Source organism: Lepus europaeus, chromosome 18 (assembly GCF_033115175.1).
Source record: "Lepus europaeus isolate LE1 chromosome 18, mLepTim1.pri, whole genome shotgun sequence".
In the NCBI taxonomy this organism is placed as follows: domain Eukaryota; kingdom Metazoa; phylum Chordata; class Mammalia; order Lagomorpha; family Leporidae; genus Lepus; species Lepus europaeus.
The window spans coordinates 5,370,346-5,388,512 of NC_084844.1; the positions used below are offsets into that span (position 1 = coordinate 5,370,346).

Here is an 18,167-nt window from a genome sequence, read left to right on the forward strand (position 1 = left end):
AGGCACCACGTCGCACACGAACCCCTTTGCACACAAGCGTAGCTCCTCCGCCTGTTTTAATGAATGGTGGTAGTGGATCTCACGCCACAACAGTTCAGGAGAGAATTTTCTAATAAACCTTTTCAGACACTAACGCGGCCTCCTCTCGTACCACCCCAAGGTCCACTCCGAGCCGAGGGCACAGAGGACCAGGCCCCGAGTTGCCCCTGGTGGAGCCAGATGGGACGGGGAGAGCAGGTTCTGCCCTCTGAGGGGCCTGGCGGGCAGTGGCGGCCTGCACGGGAGGCTTGCTGGCCCTCAGGAGCCGTGTCCTTGAGCCCAGGGGTCCTCCGCCATGGCGGTGGCTGGGCCCGGCGCCTCTGGGCCCCCCTACCACCAGCGGTAGTGCGCCAGGGCACGGTTGGCCTCGGCCATCTTGTGCATCTCGTGCTTCCGCTTGATGACGGGGCCCTGGTTGTGGAAGGCCTCCAGCAGCTCGTGCGACAGCTTCTCCGGCATCAGCGTCCGCCGGTGCTTCTTCTCGCGGCACTCGGTGATCATCCACTTCATGGCCAGGAAGCGGCGGCGGCGGTCGGCCAGCGGCACAGGGACCTGCGTGAGACGGGATGTGGGGCGGCTGTCCGCGGGTGGGCTGGGCCTCCTGCCGCCCGAGTTCTGTGTCTCCTGTGCGGGAGGTCCCTCCGCGAGTGACCTCGCTGCTAGAGAAGCTTTGCCAGGCGGGCACCGGCACCGCCCGGGACATGTCTGCTGTGGCGACAGCCAGCGCGGGCCACAGGTCCCTGAAAACAAGACCTGCTGTCCAGAGTCACCTGGGACGGCCTCGCTAGTGCCAAGGGCCACGTGGACCCTGAGGAGCGCGGCCCCGCCCCCACGGCGTACAATGGACGCCAACGGAACGTGACCCAGTGCCATCCCCGGCTCTGAGCAGCTGTAGCCTAGGACAGGCAGGACGTGGCCAGGAGAGGGGACTGCCGCTCTGCTTCCCGAGTTCTGCGGCACAGGACTCGGCACGCCGGCCCCTGCCCCGACCGCGCACCTGGTAGAAGTGGCCGCCCCTGAGGATGGGCACCAGCCCGATCACCGGCTCGCAGTTCTTGAGAGCCTGGTGGAAGATGACGTAGGGGTTGCGCTTGATGGTGGCCTGCTCCTCTGGGGAGGCGGCCCGGTACTTCTCGAACTGCTTCCTCTTCACGGCTTCTAGGGTCTGCGAAGGGAGAGGCCAAGGTCTGCCCCAACCTGCAGCGCCGGCATCCCATACGGGCACAGGTTCGAGTCCCGGCCGCCCACCTCCTGTCCAGCTCTCTAATGGCCTGGGAAAGCAGAGGAAGATGGGCCCCTGCACCCAAGTGGGGGACCCGGAAGAAGCTCCTGGCTCCTGCCTGGCCCAGCACCAGTCATGGCGACCATTTAGGGTGTCAACCAGTGGGTGATTTCTGTCTCTTTTTCTCTCTCCTTCAAATAAATACATCTTTACAAAAACAAAATAGAACCCTCTGCCCAGGCAGAGCTCCCCCCCACCCACCCCCAGGGTGCAGCCTGCTCAGCTCCGCGCCCTGGCCTCTCCCGTCGTCCAGTGGTCCCGCGGCGGCGCTTCCAAGACTGGAGTTGGTCAAGGCCTCCCCGCCCTGAGAGCGCAGGGTGGACAGAGGGCCGAGACCTGCGGGGGGAGCGCTGGCTCCCTGAAGCCCGCACCCTGCACACGCGGCTCACCTGCGCCATGAGGGACCTGGCCAGCACCTTGTTGCCGCCTTTCATCATCATGTTGGTGAATTTGCTTCGAGGGGGAAACAGCGAGTTTAGCGCCCGGGACCGCGCCGCGCACCCTGCCCGGGCGGCCCCACCCCACGGGTCTCCCCACCTGATCACCGGGTCCTCAAACACGGAGCCGGTGGCCGTGGCCGGCGCGGCTTTGATGAGCTGCGTTTTCCTGAGCTCCAGGTCGTATCTCTCCTCCTCTGTGAGCTCGGCCTCCGGCTTGCGGTAATGCCCCTTGTCGACCCGGGGGTCCCTGTACTCCGGGCCATAGCGGCTCCACCTGACCTGCGTGAGCCTGGGAGGGGCACAAGAGGGCAGGGCCGACCAAAGCTGACCCCACAAACGGCCCAGCCTGACTTAACAATAGGATGGCCGCCACCCCGCCGCCGGCTGCACCTGCACCGCCGCTACCTCTGGGCCTGTTCCCCGAGGGGTCGGGGGCGTTCGCTCAAGCAGCCCAGGGAAGTCGCCTCCCCGTCCTGTGCTCAAGGTGAGGCCCCTCCCATCGCCCAGCACACAGGCCGCCGGGCTCAGCCCCAGCCCGGGAGCCGGATCTGCAGGTGGGGCCACTGTCACGGGCGGCGGGCAGTCCCCAAGCCTTCAGGTCACGCAGCCAGGCAGGGGGCGCGGACCCCCTTCCTTCCCCGCAGGTCCCACTGGGAAGATCCCAGCGGCGCTCGCCAGCCGCTCACCCTGGAAGCCAGCCGGCCGCCGGCCGCACGCCCAGCACCGACGCCGACCACCCACGCGCCACCTGCGCTGCGCGGGCGGCCATCTTGGCTGGCCACGAGGACCCCGCGGGGCCTGCCCTCGGCGCGCCGGAGCGAGCGACGGGAGCCGAGCTACACAGCCCGCCGGGCGCTACAGCTCCCTTTCACGCGCTAGTCTCTCACTGCGACGTCCAAAAAGAGGGGCCCACCGGAAACTCGTCCTCTCGAAATCAGCGGCGGCCCGGCACTACAGCCGGCGTCGCCGCTCGCGCCTCTCAGGCCCCCATGCCGGCCCCGCCCCGGCGCGGCTCGCGCGGACTCTCGCGAGACTTAGGGCGGCGGGGCCGCCCCGGGCGCCTGCAATATGGCGGAGGCGGAAGGAGAGAGCTTGGAGTCTTGGCTGAGTGAGTACCCGCGGCCGCCTGGGCCCTGCCCTCATCCCGCCACCCCTCCCCCGGCCCCGCGGCGGCGCCGCCCGGCAGCCCGCGCCATCCCGCCATCCCGCCGCGAGCCGCCCGCGGTCGCGCCCCTTCCCGCGCGGGGCGGCCGGGCCGCGGGTTCGACCAGGGCGACAGCCGGGTTCTCCGGGCAGTGGCGCCCTGGGGGCGGACTCCGGGTGCCCGGGCCCCACCTCCGGCTCGGGGCGGAAGCCTCGGGGGTGACCGTGTGCCCCTCGGAGGTGACCCCTTCGCCCGGGCCGAGCGCTTGCAGGGACAAGAGTTTTGGTTTTTGCAGAGCGCGCGCTGCCATAGGCCTTTCTCCCAGAGCGGCTGCAGCGCGGCCGATGGTGTCGGGGCCCCCGGCCGCCCCGCACGGACGCTGTAAGGAGATGGGTGCGGCTGCGGCGGCCTGGAGCCGGGAACCGCCGGGAGGGAGCTGGGGGCGGCCTGGCGCGGAGTGCGGGCGGTGGGCCGGGGCCCGTGGCGGCCTCGGGCGGAGCAGACCGAGCTGCCGCCGTGTGCGGTCATCGGGGTCCTGGGAGCCCACGGCCGCGTTCTCCGGTTGCCTGGTCTTTCGTAACGGAAGCCCGCCCTCCTCGGGAGGTTGAACCCAGGCTTGAGGCAGCACAAAGGGAGAGACCGGTCGGAAGACACGCGAAGCCCGCAGGTGCGCGCGGCTGCGAGGCCTGGAGCTGTTCACGCGGCTCGATTCTTTAGATGCATTTGCGGGGGGCGCCTTGGGTGCCCGGGGTGAGGTGCCTCTTGGCACCGTCTGTCCTGAGGTGCGTGGGTTTGTGTGTTGGCTCGGCTCCGGATTGCCGCTTCGTGCTGACGCGGGCCCTGGAGGCAGCAGGTGATGGTGTTCGGTGGTGGGCGTCCCTGCGAGGTGGTGACCCAGAGTGAGTTCCCGCCTCTTGGCTTCAGCCTGGCACAGCCCCAGCCACTGCGGGGAACCCACCCACCGGGATGTAACCGCGGTAGGATTAGCTGTGTTCGCAGGTGCTAGTGGGGCTGGAGTAATGGTTAGCGGAGGTGAGCTGAGTGTAGCCGGTAGGGTGCGGGGGTAGGCGGAGTTACACGCAGGATGTAGGGGTAGGTGAAGTTACACGCAGGGTGCGGGGTAGGCGGAGTTACATGCAGGGTGCGGGGGTAGGCGGAGTTACACGCAGGGTGCGGGGGTAGGCGGAGTTACACGCAGGGTGCAGGGGTCGGTGGAGTTTGTTCCGAGGCAGGAGTTTGCAGCCCGGTGTGAGGCAGGGGCGATGGTAGCTGTAGGGGCTACAGGTGAGACCGGCCTTCGGCGTTTTCCCAGTGGAGTGGCGTCCCCAGCTGTGTTGGGGTTGCTTCCAGCCCCACCCTCTCAGCTCCCCGGAACCGTGCTGACAGTGGACCGCTGCTTGGGGCCCGCTCCCCCAGCTCCCCGGGTTATTGCAGCAGCTTCCCCGTGGCCCAGGGCCAGGGAGTTCAGTTCTGCATTCTGCTCCTAGACGGGCACTCACGCTCCTCAGGCCCAGTGCTGGCCCCCACGTACGCCGGACACCCCCGGCCCTTCCCAGGAGCCCTTCTCCCCCTGCAGAGCTAAATGCCTCAGATGCTTCTCCGTGGGCGTCTTCTGATGACCTCAGCCCGCCCTCGGCCTGTCCGTCAGTGTGACAAGCACCTGCTCCGGGAGGGGTCAGCTGCCTTCCCTTGGCTGGAGGCACAGGCAGGAGCCGGAAGTACGGGGGTGGAGATCATTTCCTTAGGGAAGGGGTCCAGGGGATGGGAGAGGATTCTGGGAGGAGGCAGCATTGAAGCCGACCTCAGAGGCTGGGGAAACTGACCAAGGAAGCACTGGTTGGTGCTGCGGGGGGACCAGACACGGCAGCAGAGGCGGCGGCCCGCCGTGCTGGGATCGCGGCTGCAGGACGGTGGCCCTCCCTCCCGTCATGAGGGCGTGTTTTAGGGGGGTGGCTTAGAGTAGAGCTCGGGACGCAAGTGGGCGCACGGTGAGGGCTTCAGGACTGGAGGGGGTGCGTCAGGAGAAAAGGGGTCCTTTCCAGCCTGGGGCTGGGACGAGGGGAGCTTTCAGAAGTTAGGCCGGGGCGGGTGCTCCGTGCGGCCTCCGCAGCTGAGTGCCTGAGCCCTTGCTGGTCTGCTGCCAATCCAGCCCGCTGCTTGGGCCCTGCCACCCGTGTGGGAGACCCCTGTGCCCCTCCTGGCTTCAGCCTGGCTGTCGTGGCCGTTTGGGGAGTCAACCAGTAGATGAAGGTCTCTCTGGCTCTCCCCTTCGCTGAAGCCAGGGTCAGGAGCTCAGTCCGGCCTCCCACGGTGGTGAGGAAGCAGGTTCACCGGGTGTACTAGCGGGCAGCTGGGACCAGAGTCCGTGTCAGACTCGAGCATTCCAGTGTGGGACTTGGACATCTTTTTTTTTTTTTTTTAATCATTGAAGAGATGGGTCTTCCATCCACTGGTTCACTCCCCAAGTGACTGCAATGGCCCGGGCTGGGTCAAACTGAAGCCAGGAGCTTGTTCCAGGTGTCCCACGTGGGTGCAGGGGCCCCAACTCCTGGGCCATCTTCTGCTTTTCCCAGGCCATTAGCATAGAGTTGCATGGGAAGCGGAGCAGCCGGGGACAAGAACCTGCGCCCATATGGGATGCCGGCGTGGCAGGTGGCGGCTTCACCTGCTATGTCAAAACGAACCGCTAGGCCAGACGCCTGCTTTTGGAGTGGCTCCTTCTAGAAACGGGAAGTCGGGAAGGAGTGAAGAGTTCGTTCTTTGACTCACTTCTGTACCACGTTAGCACTTACTGACTGTCAGCCTCCCGCAGGGCCTCTGCTCGTGCTTCGCCGCGGCCCCTGCGGGGTCTGGCCTGGTCTGTGCGCGGACGGGCGGAGGCCCTCGGCTCCCTTTGCAGCCCGTCCTTGGCATCTGCTCGCTTTGTGAGTCACCTGCCTGTCAGGACGGGGGCGTCCGTGCCGTTCCTGTCCCTGCCTGCCATTTTGGGGTCCCCGAGAGTCCAGGCTCGAAAGGAATTAAGCAGAAAATGAGAGCAGGACATCTGGAAGCACAGAAACGAGGGAGGCTTTCCCCGAGACCGGAGACTGAGCCGGGAGTCAGAGCGGAGCCCCGAGGAGGCGGGGTCTGCGCTCCATCACCTGTGGCCGGGCGGAGAGAGCCAGCTGCCCGGAGCGGCCCCCAGAGGCCCCTTCCCGTCCCGCGGGTGGGGGAGCCGCAGGAGAACCTCGGGAGGGGCGCTAAGGCAGGCTCTGCTGTGTGGGCGGCGTTCCGGGGATTCGCAGTAGCAGATCACGGTGAGAGGAGGGGACATCCTAGGGGAGCAGCCACAGAGGAGAGGAGGCGGGAGTTCTCCGGAAGCAGAAGTGCTGTGGCGGGCGGCGGCGAGCGTCCCCGCTGCTCCCTGGGGAGCGGTCCAGGTGCCTGGCTCCTCAGACCCTCCTGTGTGGCCTGCAGCGGGCTGGCGTCCCGGGAACGCGGTCAGTGTCTCACGATGGGGCTCGGCTGTGAAGGCGCTAACGCCGGAGAGGTGCGGTCACCGCCGGGAGAGGGCGGCGCTCTGGGGAAGGGGAGCCGGGAGCTCGCGCGGCGCTGCCGGCGGATTGCCGGGCGGTCCTCTCCGAATGGCCTCTCTCGGCTGAATGAATCTCCCTTCCTGCTCATGGCGCTGCTAATTCTCCTTCAGGATGAGAACACACACCGGCCGGCGCGCGGCTCACTAGGCTAATCCTCTGCCTGCAGCGCCGGCACACCGGGTTCTAGCCCTGGTCGGGGCACCGGATTCTGTCCCGGTTGCTCCTCTTCCAGGCCAGCTCTCTGCTGTGGCCAGGGAGTGCAGTGGAGGATGGCCCAAGTGCTTGGGCCCTGCACCCCATGGGAGACCAGGAGAAGCACCTGGCTCCCGGCTTCGGATCAGTGTGGTGCGGCAGCCATTGGAGGGTGAACCAACGGCAAAGGAAGACCTTTTTCTCTGTCTTTCTCTCTCTCACTGTCCACTCTGCCTGTCAAAAAAAAAAAAAAAGAGGACACACACCTTCCTCTAACTAGGACCCTAACCCATCAGAAGCAGCCCTGGCCTGGGTCGCGGCTCACACGGGCCCCTCGGAGCCCTGTTCCCAGCACAGGAACTGCAGGCCCAGTTAGGTCTGGGCAGTCAGCTGGTTTCTTTTTGGTTCATCTGGACCACAGAGCACCAGAGAAGGGAGGGGCAGGGAGAGATTTTCCATCCCTGGGTCACTCCCCAAACACTGCAAGTGCTGGGCCTGGGCCAGGCTGCAACCAGGAGTCAGGAGCTCTGTCAGGGTCCCCACGAGGGAGGGGGGCCCATCTTCTGCTGCCTTCCCGGGCACCTCAGAGGGAGCTAAGCATAGGGGCCAGGGCTCGAACCTTTGCTTCAGTGTGATGGCCGCATTGCGAGCTGCGGCTTAACCCACTGAGCCACGACCCTGGCCAGCTCGCGTTTTTTCAAGTTAGGAAAACACCGGTGGTGGTGAGAAACCAGAACTCAGGAACTTCTAAGAATACCCCTGGTCAGCAGGGGCTCTGTCATCTGCTCTTGGCCTGTGTGGGAGTCTGGGGGCGGCATGGGTGTCTCAAAGGATGAGTGTCTGCGGTCTTTCCTGTCTTCCCAAGCTGAGGCACGACATTTAGCAAACAGCCTGAGTGCTCTCTGCAGGAGGCGGGCTGGGACCCGAACCAGATGGGCACGCGGCGCCCTCAGCTGGGCCACCCTCTGAAAGCACAGGTGCTGGGCAGCGGAGGAGGCCCCGAACCACGCATTAGAGAACTCTGCGTTAGCACCTGGACTTCTTTCTTTTTTAAAAAAAGATTTATTCATTCATTTGAAAGGCAGAGTTAGAGGAAGAGCTCTTCCACCCGCTGGTTCACTCCCCAGATGGCCGCAACAGCCGGAGCTGGGCCAATCCGAAGCCAGGAGTCAGGAGCTTCTTCTGGGTCTCCCACGTGGGTGCAGGGGCCCAAGGACTTGGGCCAACCTTTGCTGCTTTCCCAGGCCACAGCAGAGAGCTGGATCAGAAGTGGAGCAGCCGGGACCCGCACTGGTACCCACATGGGATGCCAGCACCACGGGCAGTGGCTTTAGCTGCTACGCTGCGGTACCGAACCCGAGCACCTGGATTTTAAGCCTTCAGTGACCCTCTGATACCTTTCCAGTGTTTGCTTCTCACTTGACTGTGGAGGCCGTTTGAACTTGAGGCCGCTGGAATGGGCGTTTAGCCTCCCAGTTCAGACTCCTGTGTCCCTGGGCCGGTGTCCCGTAGTGGGTGAGACTCCTGCGCCTGGGTTTGCTCTCTGGCTCCTGACTCCAGCTTCTGCCATTGCAGACCCCAGGAGGCAGTAGTAATGGCTCAGCTGATCGGGTTCCTGCCACCCACGTGGGAGGCTTGGACCGAGTTCCCTCTTCACCCAGCCGTAGACCAGCTACCCACTGCGGGCACTGGGAGTGAGCCAGCAGTGGGAGCTCTGTCTCTGTGCCTCTCAGACAGAACAAAGCGTGGTGCTGGGTACGGAAGCCAGGGTTCTGTTTTGCAGTCCCAGGGTGAGACTGACAGCCCCGGATGGTCTGAAGGGCCTCCATAGCTGAGCCTGCAGTGATGAGCTGTGGCGCAACTTCAGAAGCATTTAATGCACAAGGGAAAGTTAGGTCCTGAAAAATCTTTTTGAAGAGTATGTGAAGTTTCTGTATTTTTGATATATCCTGGTGATGAGGAACCTTTGGCCCATGGACCATCATAAGTCTTGCAGACTGGTTTGGTCTGGCCCCACCAAGGTAGCCGCATGTGGGACTCAAAATTCAATAAAGCTATAGCAGGCTGATTTTTGAGTTGATTGATTTGTATGGCCCGCAAATGATGTTATAAATATCCAGCTGGCCCTGGGCAGAAAAAAGTCCCCTAATGTCCAACCTGACTCCAGTTTGTCTAGGAAATACTGTAGCAAAAATGTTATTTGGAAGACAGAGGTAGAGACAGAGCGAGAGGTCTATCTGCTGGTTCACTCCTTCACTGCTTTCCCAGGTGCATAAACAGGGAACTGGACTGGAAGTGGAGCAGCCAGGACTCAAACCTGCACTCATGTTATGCCAGTAACAAAGACAGCAGCTTAACCTGCGCTACCAGAATGCTGCCCGACACTTCCGTTTTTTGAAGACTGACTTATCTGAGAGAGAACTTCCGTCCGCTGGTTCACTCACCAAGTACCTGCAGCCACCAAGGCTGAGCCAGGATCCCATTTGGGCCCAAACACTGGGGCGTCTTCCACTGCTTCCAGGTGTTCAGGGAGCTGGAGCAGAAGTGAAGCAGCTGGGGCAGGTGTTGTGGCACAGTGGGTAAAGCCGCCGCCTACAATACCAGCGTCCCCATGGGTGCCAGCTTGCGTCCTGCTGCTCCACCTCCCATCAGTTCCCTGCTAATGGTCTGGGAAAAGCAGTGGAAGATGGCTCAAGTGTTTGTGCCCCTGCTACCCGCATGGGAGACCCAGAGGAGGCTTCTGGCTCCTGGCTTTGGCCTGGCCCAGCCTTAGCTGTTGGCAGCCATCTGGGGGATGAACCAGCAGATGGTAGATCTCTCTCCCTCCTCTCTCTAACTCTGACTTTCAAATAAGTGGAGCAGCGGGGACTAGAACCAGTGCTCATATAGGAACTCATTATGGGATGCCGGTGTCACAAGCAGCAGCTTAACCCTTCGCACCACAGCACTGGGCCTAGGCCGCCCTTGGTTCCTGGCTGTCCCTACTTGTGGAACACGTAGCTGTTTTTTGTACTTGCCGTTCTCTACTTAATTTACATATTTCATACAGGTCTTTATGTGTACATACAGTCATAGCACAAACAACAGCGATGTGTCTGAGAAACGTGAGGTCAGGCAGCTGACATCCTGGAGTGGACTCACGCCCAAGACTGCTTCAGCATCCCTTGGCCGTAGACTCTATTTTATTTTTAAATATTTATTTGAGAGGCAGAGAGAGAGAGAGCACGAGTGAGTGGTCTTCCATCCGCTGGTTCACTCCCCAAATGGCTGCAACGGCCAGAGCTGAGCCAATCTGAAGCCAGAAGAGCCAGGAGCTTCTTCCAGGTCTCCCACATGGGTGCAGGGGCCCAAGCACTTGGGCCATCTTCTACTGCTCTCCCAGGCCACAGCAGAGAGCTGCATCGGAAGTGGAGCAGCCGGGACTCGAACTGGTGCCCATATGGGATACCAGCACTGCAGGCAGTGGCTTTACCCACTACGCCACAGCGCTGGCCCTGGCCGTAGACTCTTACGGGACCTCTGTTGTATGTGCCTTCTGTCATTGCCTAAAGCATCGTTAGGTGGCTTGTGAGTGAACCTGAGTCAACTGTATCTGTGTTTTCCCATTGATCCTGATCTGTAAGTTCCATGTGGCTGAGTATTTTTCATTTTCAGCTGTAACTTTCTCAAAACTGGACAGGAAGCAGTGTTTGTGTTTGACTTGAGTTAGAGAAGAAATTTGGATTTTATTTTATTTTATTTGAAAGTGAGAGTTAGAGACAGAGAGAGAGATTGCTCTTCTGTCCTCTGGCTCACTCCCCAGATGGCCGCAACAGCTAGGCCTGGGCCAGGCCACAGCCAGGGGCTCCATCTGGAACTCCCACATGGTATCAGGGGCCCAAAGCACTCGGGCCATCTTCCACTGCTTTCCCAGGCCACTAACGGAGCTGGATCGGTAGTAGAGCAGCTAGGACACAAACCGGCACCCACATGCGAAGCCAGCGTTACAGGAGGTGGCTTTACCCACTACGCTACAATGCCGGCCCCTGAAAGCAAACTTGTAGTACCTAGAAATTGTGGCTAAAACGTTCCGTTTCGTCCTCCTTGCTTCTGTAACACTTGACCTCTTTGTTCTGTCCTAAGATAAAGCCACCAATCCTTCCAACCGCCAGGAGGACTGGGAATACATCATTGGCTTCTGTGATCAGATCAACAAAGAGCTTGAAGGGTGAGAGCTGGCTGGTGAAGTGAAAGACTGGCCACTGGCTGCCAAGAGGCCCCAGCACCCGGGCACTGACAGTGGGGTCTGCTTGTCCCCCAGGCCACAGATCGCCGTCCGACTGCTCGCCCACAAGATCCAGTCTCCGCAGGAATGGGAGGCGGTCCAGGCCCTGACGGTAGGTCCCGCTCTCCAGAGATGAGATCCATGTGTCTTCGCCTGCCCAGGCCCTTCCTCGTGCCTCCATGGGCTCTTGGTAGTGCTCAGGGCCCAGCATCAGAAAGGCCTTGGACAGACCACGTACATCTAGAACACGTTTAGTTGGCCAGTCCACCGTGTGTGCCGCAGGGCCACGTGAGCCCACGGGCAGGGGTGCCGCTGAGGGTCGGAGCCCAGGGCAGTGGCTTGGTCTCCCAGAGACGCTGGCCAGCGGGCCCGCTGAAGAGCAGTGAAAGGCCGTGCCTGTGTGTACAGGGGCCTGCTGCGGCGGGGCCCGAGGACCAGAGGTTCAGCTCGGGGATGTGCGTGCTGCTTGGGGGCCTCTGTCTGGTTCCCCTAAGCCAGAGCAGCTGCGCTGAGAGGCGTCCAGGTGCTCCCCTCACTTCCTCTGGGCCCTGGGAAGACGAGAGCAGAGCTGAGATGCCCCCAGGACCCTCTGTCATGGCCGCCGCGGAGCAGTGATTCCCGGCGCTGACCTCTGTCTCGGGACATTTGGCCGGCGCTGCAGATGTTTGTCTTGGTCAGAGGGCGGGGTGCTGCTGGCCCCAGGCACATGAAGGCAGGGGTGCTGTTAACCCCCTGCCATGACGGGGGGGGGGCCCTCTGGGAGGTGCACCCCCCACAAGCTGTGTAGGTGCTAAAGGCACAGGACGGAGTTAGGGAAGTAAACGAAGGGCAGGAGGAGGAACAACGTCACGCCGGTCCGCTTGTGCGGGCCCTGACCCTGGGCCTGTTTCCTTGTGTGCAAGATGCACGCAGAGTCCTTGAGGGAGACGCCGCGCAGTGTGGCGGCCGGGCTGCAGCGTGCCCAGCTCTGGCTGTCTGGGCTGCGGGGGGTGAGCGAGTCTTGCTTGTGCTGCACTGGCTGTGAGGCAGAGCTCGCCCCACTCCCGATGGGCTCCTTCCCCAGGAGCATCCGCTCGGTGCTGTCCAGGTATGGTCCCGGCCCAGAGCCAGCCCTCACGGAGCCCCTGTGTGTGGCTGCAGGTGCTGGAGGCGTGCATGAAGAACTGTGGGAGGAGATTCCATAACGAAGTGGGGAAGTTCCGTTTTCTGAATGAGTTGATCAAAGTCGTCTCCCCAAAGGTCAGTCAGCAGCGGGACCCAGGTGGGTCTCCTGTCTCCCATCTTGCTCGCTTTCCTGTCCATGGAGCTGAGACTCTCTGTGCCCTGTCCTTGCAGAGCTAGGCCCTGGAGGTAACAGGTTGACCAAACAGGCCACAGGACCCGGCAGCCTTCTCTGATGGGCTGCCAGCCTGAATGTGAGAGGTGACACCGCAGAGGCTGGGTGCAGGCCCAGAGAGGGCTGGCAGAGCGAGGGACCTCAGACTCCGGCACTGTAGCGGGGACCACCTCCTGTTGTGTGCTCAGGGCACCCACTTGAAGCAAACGTTCTGAACACGTCAGCCAAGACGTGCACAGAAACAGTGGCCGGGTCCGGCCCCTCCTGGCAGGCCACCTGTCTCGTGTGCCGCGACACCTGCTGGGGTTTTCTAACGTTTGTTTATTTTCACCTACTTGAAAGGCAGAGTGAGAGACATCTTCCACCCTCCGGCTCAGGCCCTCCACCTGGGCCCCCGCGCGGTTGGCAGGAACCTGAGAACCTGTGCCGCCCTCTGCTGCCTGCTGAGCACATTCGGAGGGAGCTGGCTCGGAGACGCCGTGGCTGGGACTCCAGCCGGGCCTCCGATACGGGGCACGGGGCTCTGCACCCCGGCCCTGCTGGCTTTGAGTAGGCTTGTGGGCAGCTACGTCACTGCCGGGAGGAGACCAGGTGGTTCTCTGGGCCTCCGAACTGCGGTTACCAGGTTCTCCCATTTCCTTTTGCCTCTTAGTACCTGGGGGACAGGGTGTCTGAGAAAGTGAAGACAAAGGTCATCGAGCTGCTTTATAGCTGGACCCTGGCCTTGCCGGAGGAGGCCAAGATCAAGGATGCCTACCAAATGCTGAAGAGGCAGGGTACGTGTCCTCGCCTCGGCTGCGGAAGGGGGTGCTGGGCCCCCCGGGGGCCTCCCTTCCTCTTGCCGCACGGAACAGCATTTGTCCTCGGGGCAGAGCCAGCTGGCACGTCGGCGGGGTGATGTGAGCAGCGAGCTGCGTCCCCGGCTCCCCGCTGCAGGCTGTCACGGACATGGCCCTCCGGCCTGAGGAGGGGTGACCGGTGACCAAGCCTGAGCGCACTCTGCCCCCCGCACCCCCTTTCAGGCATCGTGCAGTGCGACCCACCCGTCCCAGTGGACAGGACGCTGATCCCCTCGCCACCACCTCGTCCCAAAAACCCTGTTTTTGATGATGAAGAGAAGTCCAAGGTACAGTACGAGCTGGGGTGGGGGTTTCCCTGGCCTCCGGAGGGGGAGGCTGCTAACCTTTCTTCGCCTTTGGAATCTCCCTCTTCCAGCTTTTAGCCAAGCTGCTGAAAAGCAAAAATCCAGATGACCTGCAAGAGGCCAACAAGCTCATCAAGTCCATGGTGAAGGAAGTGAGTGCGCCCTGGGCCCTGGGGGAAGCAGAGGTCCCCGGGACGTTAGGCCTGTCTTGTTCTCCCTGCCGCCAGCCCTTACCTGGAGGGACCGAGCTCCCGGGCATGCAAGCGGCGTGGGCCACGTGGGGGGCTGGGACGGCTAACTGCGTTAGGCTTGAGGCCTGTGGTCCCAGGAAGCACGCGTCTAGAGGAAGCAGCCAGTAGTAAGGCCTCGGCCCGCCAGGGGGCAGGGAGGCGGCCCAGCTGAGGCGCTCTCCGGGTCTCTGGGTGCGCAGGACGAGGCGCGGGTGCGGAAGGTCACGGAGCGCCTGCACGCCCTGGAGGAGGTGAGCAACAATGTGAAGCTGCTGCACGAGATGCTGCTGCACTACAGCCACGAGGACTCCTCGGACGGCGACCGTGAGCTCATGAAGGTCGGCCCCGACACGGCCCCGCTCACCCTCTGCGCTCCCCGGCCAACGGTCCTGACGGCCTTGGGCCGTCCGTCAGAGGCCTCCCCAGGCCCGATGCTGTGGCACAAGCCAGCCAGGAGGCCCTTGCGGCTGTGCCGATGCCTTGGGAGACAGGGTGTGCTAGAAGCTGGCATGGGGCCTGTGCCTTGGTCCCAGCGCTGGCACTGACTGACCATGGCACCTAGGGACGCCCCTCGCTTTCTGGACACAAGCACTGAGTCCGATGACGTCTGTGGGATCTGGACGTCTCGGTCTCTTCCAGGAGCTGTTTGATCGGTGTGAGAACAAGAGGCGCACGTTGTTCAAACTGGCCAGCGAGACAGAGGACAACGACAACAGCCTGGGTGAGTGGGAAGCAGAGACGGCAGGACTAGGAGTCCTGTCGTCACAGCCAGGAGTGAGGAGTCCCTCTCGTCCACTCTAGGCGACATCCTGCAGGCCAGTGACAACCTCTCCCGCGTCATCAGCTCTTACAAAAGAGTTATGGAGGGACAGGCCATCAACGGGGAGGTGGCCATCTCAACCCTGCCTGACAGCGAAGGTACCTGACTGGCTGCCGAGAGCTGTAGGTGCAGGGGTCCGTGTGCACTCCTGCAGGGCCTGAGGGCTCTCCGCCAGCTTGAGCCCAGGAGACACAGTGCGCATGTCCTGCCTGCCCTTAGTGTGCCCTGGGTCAGGCCAGCAGTTGGAGCCCTAGCTTCTGCCCCTGTCATTCCTGCCCTCCTTCAGGAAACAGCCTCTCCAGCAACCAAGGCACGCTCATCGACCTCGCTGAGTTGGAGACACCAAACAGTTCCTCCCCAGCGGCAGCCCCGCCACCTGCCCCGCCCTCCTCGGGTATCCCCATCCTCCCTCCACCTCCTCAGACCTCGGCGCCCCTGCGAAGCCGCTCCTCCAGCCAAGCCGAGGCCCCCTCGGGGCCCAGCAGCACCAGCAATGCCCTCTCGCTGCTGGATGAGGAGCTGCTCTGCCTGGGTAGGTCCCTTTGGGTCCCAGGCACAGGCCAGAGCTGCCTGCTGGGCTTGGGGGTGGGAGGCGGGGCGGGGGCTTCTGCTGGGAGGAGGTGCAGTCACGGTCAGTGTCCCTGAAGGCCACCAGGGCAGTCTTCTCAGGCCATGGACCATGATGCTCTGCTCCCTCTCCTGGGGACCCCCTGACCTTCCAGTGATGACTGAAAGGGATCCTGTCCCTTCTGGTGGCTGCCTGGACACCTCTCCACGCCTTTCCCCGGTGGGGTCACCAGTCACGTGACCCTTCCTTAGCCAGATGAGGTCTGGGGCCGCCTCTGGCAGCACTTCCTTTGTCCTCAGGCCTCGCTGACCCAGCCCCCAGCGTGCCTCCCAGAGAGTCAGCTGGGAGAAACCAGTGGCACCTGTTCCAGGTAGGGAAGCCACAGGGACGTCCCTGAGGGCTCGAGCACCCCCTCGCCCGGCGTCCTCTTCCCGACCAGCCAGAAGCTGTGCTGGCCTCAGCCCTCCAGCACTTCCTTAACGGGGAGCACTGTGGCCCTAGGGGCTTCTCTGGCCTTGTCGCTGGAGGACTGGTAGGGCTGGGCAGGGGAGCTGGGCCCCTGCCACTGGCCCTCCAGCCCTTTTCCCTTGCCCACAGAGTGAACAGTGCGACCTGGACTTCTTCAGCCCTAGGCCGGCCACTGGCGCCTGCTGCTCCCCTGAGGGGCCGCTGCTGCAGCCCTCGGTCCCCACCGCCAGCTCTCCCTTCCCAGCTCCTGTGGTCCCAGCCAGCGTTCCTACCCCCGGCGCAAGCTCCTTATTCGCTACTGGACTGGACCCAGCTTTGGCTCTAAAGGCTGCGCCCCCAGCCCCCGAGTACCAAGGCGTAGCTGCCCGGGACAGCGCCCTGCACCACCTGGATGCCCTCGATCAGCTGCTGGAAGAGGCCAAAGTGTAAAATGAGTGGGAGACGAGGTGGGGGTGCTAAAGGTCGGGTCTGGTCACGGCAGAACCGAGGCCCCGTGTGGTGAGGCCGAGAACTGGCCCAGCTCCGGGCTGCTCTCACCTCCTGTCCTTTGTCTCCCAGGACCTCGGGCCTGGTGAAACCCAGTTCCTGCTTTCCCTCCAAGGCTGCGGCCCCCGCTCTGATCCCCGCCAGCTCTCCAGCCAGGCCGCTCCTGCCTCTGTCCACGGGGCCAGGCAGCCCTGTGAAAGTGCCCGAGCTCTCCCTGGCCAGCGTCCATGTGCCCCTGGAATCCATCAAGCCTAGTAGGTGTTGGGGGCTCGAGCTGGGAAGGGAGTGGGGGGTGTATAGGCGTCTGCGGGGGCCGGTGTGGCCCCCTCCCTCCCTGCCGGCTCCTCCAGCTGTCTTCTTTCACACCCGCGTGCCCTCTTGCAGGCAGTGCCCTTCCTGTGACAGCCTATGATAAAAATGGCTTCCACATCCTCTTCCACTTTGCCAAGGAATGCCCCCCCGGACGGCCTGACGTGCTGGTGGTGGTGGTGTCCATGCTGAACACAGCTCCCCTGCCCGTCAAGAGCATCGTCCTGCAGGCTGCAGTGCCCAAGGTACCCCCGCTCTACCCTGACCCCACTGCAGTGAGGCCCTCTGGCCAGCAGGTGGGAGTGTGTCCACTGAGCGACCGGTTCCAGCGGGCACCTGCCAGCTCCCCTCAGCCAGCCTTTCTCTCACTCCCCAGTCGATGAAAGTGAAGCTGCAGCCGCCCTCTGGAACAGAGCTCTCCCCCTTCAGCCCCATCCACCCCCCTGCAGCCATCACCCAGGTCATGCTGCTGGCCAACCCTCTCAAGGTGAGCAGGGGACGCTGTGTGGGTGGGCTTCCATGGACCAGGACTGTGGAAGAGGCCTTCACCTGGAAGAGAGCTCACCTGTGCCCTCTGTCCCAGGAGAAGGTGCGGCTTCGCTACAGGCTGATGTTCACCCTCGGGGAACAGCTGAGCACGGAGGTGGGCGAGGTCGACCAGTTCCCTCCTGTGGAGCAGTGGGGCAACCTATGACCACAGAGGACGCTGCTTCTCCACTTGGAAGCCAGGACGGGGAGGGCCTGGTCTGGGCTCTGCTCACCTTGGTGACAGAGCTTGTAGCCATGACCAGGGGCCCAGCCAAGCTGCTGCAGATCTGTCCTCTTGGGCCTCCTAAAAGGACCTGTTTCATCTACCTGTGCGACTCGAAGTGGCCATACACGTCAGGGCGGGGCACGGCTGTCCTGGGTTTGGAGCAGGTTTCCCCCTCTTCACTGCCCTCCCCGCCGTCCCAGGGAAGGTCAGACTGTGAAGGCGCTTCCCTTGCAGGCAGGTTCCCGCTGCCCCCTCCTGGGAGGGGGGGAGCTGTGTGATTTCCAGGCCGGTCTCCTGTGGGCTGCAGCATCCAGGGACAGCCACCAGGTGGCACGCCGTGCATCGTGTCCCTGGTGGTGGCGGCCAGCTGTGTCCTATGGACATCACAGCAGAACCCAGAGCCCAGCGTAGTGGAGAACATGGTGTTGGGACAGCCTAGAGGCGTCGCCCCTCCCCCAGAATCAGGAACGTGGATTGTGTGGGAAGCGTGCCTCCTGCGCGGCAGGGGCCCTCCTACTCACTACCTCTTGCTTGGCATGAACTAAGCTGCTCCCCTCCCCGTTAAGCCTCTCAGGGGAGAACGGTTCCCACCCCGCATCTGCTCTGGCCTCCCCTCCTCCCACCAGTGGCACGCGCTGTGGCGCCCAGGGTCGGACACAGGAGGCCTCAGGTTGCATTGCACTAGACCTACGCCTCTCGTATGGCCCCCGAGACTGACCACGCTCTGGCTCATGAGGGCAGGGTCAGTCGTGCTCACTGCAGTCCAGCCGCGCCACCTCGGTGCCGTCTGGCCAGGTGAGAGGACACAGAACCCCCAGCTGCTGTGGCAGCTGGAAAAGCAAGTGGCTTGGGAAAGGCTCTCCTGGGCAAGGAGCCCCACTCGCTGACCCCTGCCACGCCCTCGCCGGCTTCAGCAAGCAGGTGTCACTGCTGCCTGAAGACAGCTCCGAGGGAATCATTCCACTCCCAAGCACTTCCTGGAGACGCTGCAGCCCTGGGAGCACCTGGGGTCCACGTGGAAGTGGACATTAAATTATTTACGAGTGTTACCCCACTAGTGAATCGCTGCTTCATGTACTGGACAGATCCGCTCTGCTGCATGTTGAATAAAACCAT

The 18,167-nt window shown here is 62.9% G+C and overlaps 2 protein-coding genes across 3 annotated transcripts; one reads left to right on the forward strand and one right to left on the reverse strand.

Annotated features, from left to right (window-relative positions):
* Positions 1 to 39: 39 nt before the first annotated feature.
* MRPS7 (mitochondrial ribosomal protein S7) lies at positions 40 to 2,660 on the reverse strand. The gene is made up of 5 exons (XM_062215494.1): positions 2,448 to 2,660; positions 1,859 to 2,050; positions 1,711 to 1,774; positions 1,037 to 1,204; positions 40 to 591 (listed from the first exon to the last, which is right to left on the reverse strand). The coding sequence occupies exons 1-5, from the start codon at positions 2,528 to 2,530 to the stop codon at positions 370 to 372; spliced, it is 729 nt and encodes a 242-aa protein (XP_062071478.1). The 5' UTR covers positions 2,531 to 2,660; the 3' UTR covers positions 40 to 369.
* Positions 2,661 to 2,802: 142 nt separating this feature from the next.
* Positions 2,803 to 18,105, forward strand: GGA3 (golgi associated, gamma adaptin ear containing, ARF binding protein 3). Of its 2 annotated transcripts, XM_062216963.1 has the most exons (17): positions 2,803 to 2,869; positions 10,795 to 10,879; positions 10,973 to 11,048; positions 12,077 to 12,175; positions 12,925 to 13,048; positions 13,295 to 13,398; positions 13,488 to 13,568; positions 13,847 to 13,984; positions 14,286 to 14,367; positions 14,448 to 14,564; positions 14,753 to 14,998; positions 15,334 to 15,404; positions 15,632 to 15,927; positions 16,061 to 16,242; positions 16,373 to 16,542; positions 16,674 to 16,784; positions 16,881 to 18,105. In XM_062216963.1, the coding sequence occupies exons 1-17, from the start codon at positions 2,830 to 2,832 to the stop codon at positions 16,989 to 16,991; spliced, it is 2,133 nt and encodes a 710-aa protein (XP_062072947.1). In that variant the 5' UTR covers positions 2,803 to 2,829; the 3' UTR covers positions 16,992 to 18,105. The 2 variants fall into 2 exon arrangements, with proteins under 2 accessions (XP_062072947.1, XP_062072948.1); XM_062216964.1 differs by lacking the exons at positions 16,674 to 16,784; positions 16,881 to 18,105 and having other exon boundaries at positions 16,438 to 16,536.
* Positions 18,106 to 18,167: the final 62 nt, after the last annotated feature.

Coding starts and splice junctions, on each gene's coding strand:
- MRPS7 (XM_062215494.1), bottom strand. CDS start 2,530: ATGGCCGCCCGCGCAGCGCAGGTGGCGCGTGGGTGGTCGGCGTCGGTG. Junction 2,051..2,447: donor GCGGCCGGCTGGCTTCCAGG/GTGAGCGGCTGG, acceptor TGCCCCTCCCAG/GCTCACGCAGGTCAGGTGGA. Junction 592..1,036: donor GGGGCGGCCACTTCTACCAG/GTGCGCGGTCGG, acceptor CGTCTCACGCAG/GTCCCTGTGCCGCTGGCCGA.
- GGA3 (XM_062216963.1), top strand. CDS start 2,830: ATGGCGGAGGCGGAAGGAGAGAGCTTGGAGTCTTGGCTGA. Junction 13,399..13,487: donor ATGATGAAGAGAAGTCCAAG/GTACAGTACGAG, acceptor TCCCTCTTCCAG/CTTTTAGCCAAGCTGCTGAA. Junction 15,405..15,631: donor ACCAGTGGCACCTGTTCCAG/GTAGGGAAGCCA, acceptor CCTTGCCCACAG/AGTGAACAGTGCGACCTGGA.